This window comes from Haliotis asinina, chromosome 7 (assembly GCF_037392515.1).
Source record: "Haliotis asinina isolate JCU_RB_2024 chromosome 7, JCU_Hal_asi_v2, whole genome shotgun sequence".
NCBI lineage: Eukaryota > Metazoa > Mollusca > Gastropoda > Lepetellida > Haliotidae > Haliotis > Haliotis asinina.
This window is the reverse complement of record NC_090286.1, coordinates 44,635,479-44,638,940: the sequence shown is the minus strand read 5'-3', so window position 1 is coordinate 44,638,940 and position 3,462 is coordinate 44,635,479. Positions and strand designations below refer to the sequence as shown.

At 37.4% G+C, this 3,462-nt stretch overlaps 1 protein-coding gene across 1 annotated transcript; it reads right to left on the bottom strand.

Annotated features, from left to right (window-relative positions):
* Positions 1-394: 394 nt before the first annotated feature.
* LOC137292021 (cysteine-rich secretory protein LCCL domain-containing 2-like) lies at positions 395-2,929 on the bottom strand. Its single transcript, XM_067823574.1, has 5 exons — positions 2,822-2,929; positions 1,876-2,100; positions 1,507-1,619; positions 955-989; positions 395-402 (listed from the first exon to the last, which is right to left on the bottom strand). The coding sequence occupies exons 1-5, from the start codon at positions 2,927-2,929 to the stop codon at positions 395-397; spliced, it is 489 nt and encodes a 162-aa protein (XP_067679675.1).
* Positions 2,930-3,462: the final 533 nt, after the last annotated feature.

The window sequence follows — 3,462 nt, the reverse complement described above, 5'->3', positions numbered from 1 at the left end:
TTAATGAACGTAAATATGCCAGTGGGATTCATTAGTTAATCCTGAAGTTTTCGTTTGTTCGGACAGGAAATTGTAAACAATTAACCGGCTCATGTGGGCAGGAAATGCTGCTGTCTTCCCTCACAGTCATCAGCTCTGTATCTTTAGTGCCTGCGGTGGCATTTGACGCTATTTCAGTCAACATTGGTAACAAGGTATTGCTCACCTTCAGATCGTCATATGTATTTCTAATACGGTCTATATGTATACACAATTCAACCCTGGTTTAGATAACATAAAACGTCTCGGCATTGTGCGTGCTTGCTTCTTTTGCAACCACATTGTTTTATTTAAACACTTCGTACAGTCAGCATCCGGTTGAATGTCATCCATTAGTATCCATCCTATTTCGCCTCTATTTCCCTGTAAATAAACAACAAACAAACATGAAGTGCCTTAAAGACCATGCAAATAAAGACGGATTCCTCAATGTACGATAGCACCCAAAATTAAGCAAACACACACGCACATGCTTCAATGTATCTATATCTATATAATTATCCATCCACCCAACCATCTATCTATCTATCTATCTATCTATCTATCTATCTATCTATCTATCTATCTCAAAAGCTATCTTATATGGACTGTCAACATAATTTATTCCTAAAGAATATACGTGACGTCCGTTTCTTTCCATCTTCAGGTAGGATGCAGAAAAATCACAGACTTGTTGTTGAAGACACAGAATATCTATACTTAATTTTCTCTGTGCCAAATGCAATGCTTTCCTCACTTGTGGACAAACATATCTAAGCATTCAAACATCTTGTCAAATCAAGAGGCGTTCCAGATTTCAACACGCCTTTAGACCAGCATCGCAATACAGAAACATTGAAGCGACGACTCGTATCAAAGCTTTACTTTAGTGAAAAAATCAGTTATTGAATTAATCTTCAAAATGTTGGCATTTACCTGCATCGTAAGTTTCCTCTCCCATCCAGTTACCTCTGAAACATGAAGTAAAATACATTAGGTTTTAGACCGGATTTTGTTGTTGTGATTGTTGTGATGGAATGTATCACTGAAGGGCGCCTGAGAAACAAAAATGCACCAAGAACTAAAGGAACTAATAACATAAATGTAGCTATTGTTGAGGATCTGAATGCAACATCTACTCGTATCTAATGATTCCTCACATATCACACTGCCTATCACACATGCAAAGAAGAAGCCGAAGAGTGTGTACATGCACTTCCACCTTGGAAATCATTCACAAGTTTCCTTCTGAGCGCAGTGTATGCATTGTGATTATAAGACATGGACTATTATTAATGAAACTATAATCTCGAATATATAACATAATATTATATGAGACTGTCACTTTCTGTAGACTGTGGCGTCAAACTCACTGCATGTATTTTGTCATATCAACCCTGTGAGTCGATGCTTGCAAAAATGGAAACACCTTAATTTGGGCATTGAATAACCACACACGGACAGGCAGATTAAAGTGCAAATACATACCTGGGTTGGTAGTAACACACCATGTACCATATGTCATTGTATCCTTGGAACTGAGACATGTAGGGACAGTTATTCATTGCACAGCCAAATTCCCTGTACTCCTCCCAGTTCATCTGTATGTTAAATACAGAAAGAGATTGTGTCAACATAAAAAAATACATCTGTTTAATTTGATTGCAAATAAGAATAAAAAGGGGCTGGGAAGGGTTCAAATTTTGTTACCCGGATACCCAACCCTCTATTATTCTACCCTACCCGGATACCCGTAATGTTAATTCATGACATCATATTCTTAAGAAATGACAATATAATCTTCAGCTCGAAGGATGAAACATTTTCAATATCTTAACCATACATTTCGAACAGTACCTGTGAGTAATAGCAGCCCTCGTAAGGAGAGCATTCCCTGTCATTGAAGCGATAAGAGTCGACTCCGTTCCTCCAAGCTTGAAAGCCTCTTCTCATGATGTCTTCCTCCGATCGAGAGGACTGCTCAATGTAGAAGTTCGAGCCGTACTCAGATCTTGATGAGTATCTGAACTGACATCCGTTTGCATATCTCTGGGCTTCTCTTGCTAAGTCCTCGTTCCATCTCTGCAACAAAGAGTACTTATGCCTAGGAGGCTATTTTATTTATTTACAAGACCAGTGCCAAAATGTCTAAATACTCGCTAGACTGTACATGGGGCTACAATTTGTACAACATTATACATTAGATACTTGACTTGAAATATAACAAATGTGAAACGAATGCATTGGAAGTAATATGCTCCTATACTGACCAAATTAAGAAACACCTCTCCAAATGTTTCAAGCGCGTGTTTCATGCGGAAACATATGAATAAACAGTTCTTCTAATAGTAATATGTTCTTGTATTGACAAAATTAAAAACTTGTTAGTTTCTTTGACAACATGAGCCCTCATATAGAATTATAGACTTTTGATGAGGTCAATACCTGTTTTGTGGACCCGCGAAAAGTAACATTGACTGAAGAAGAAGTCAGAGGATGATATTGCTTTTTCAGGGTTCATTAAAATAGATATTGTCGAATACTTTATTATGAGATGACCGGAAAAACCTTCTAGAAACCAAAACATGTCCATTTAGTCAAGAAAAGTAATTATATTTTTCACTACATCTTGAAGTCAACCTTAAACTCCATTATTCTTTATATGCAATGAGTCAATGCTGCAGATTGTTGACATGTGCGAGTCAAAATGGTTAAAGAAAAAAGAAAGATATACATAAATCCAATCATTATTTTGAAATGCTTTTGTAATGTCATGAAAAGGGACATGTTTTCAACTACTCACGAAAAAGGGATAGCTTCGGTCTCCGTACCCACTGGGGAAATTTCCGTTACCTTCGTTATGTAGTTGAAGCATGAAGTTCTGATATTCTGGCCTCATTACATACGCCATGGAGACGCCCAAGACGCCCAGAAAAACCACTGTCCACATCATTGTGATATTGGTAGATCTATCAATGTCATGAAATCAGATTTCTTAACTGTTGCTCCACTTGTTTTAAAGTCATATAGATGACTTAATTAAACCAACAGTTATCACGTAAATTGAAACGATCGATGCTGTTCTCGACGAATAGTTTTGAGTGAGTTTAGTTTTACGCCGCACCCAGCAATATTACGTTCTCGACGAATAACTGGTTGAAACTGTATGAATTAAACCCTAGAAAACAAGTGTGTCTGTATGAAGTCAGATTTACAATATGGGAGCTTCCAACTCATCTGAATGATCATGTAAAATTGGGTCACACTGTCCGTCGGTAGTTGTATCAGCCAGGTTGATCTTAAACGATTTGAATTCATCTAATAAACTCCCAAATGGTGCTTTAGTAAAAGTTGCCAAATATGTGCACAGTCCCAAAAAACAATGTCAAAATGGAAGTCGGACATCACAGATGTTCTTACCTCAAGGGAGCTGATTCCACTGTT

Bases quoted from the DNA above. Each gene is read 5' to 3' on its own strand.
- LOC137292021 (XM_067823574.1), bottom strand. From the start codon at position 2,929: ATGGCGTATGTAATGAGGCCAGAATATCAGAACTTCATGCTTCAACTA. The intron at 2,101-2,821 runs GTGAGTAGTTGA...TCTTTGTTGCAG, and splicing joins ACCGAAGCTATCCCTTTTTC to AGATGGAACGAGGACTTAGC. The intron at 1,620-1,875 runs GTACTGTTCGAA...TTTAACATACAG, and splicing joins AGGGCTGCTATTACTCACAG to ATGAACTGGGAGGAGTACAG.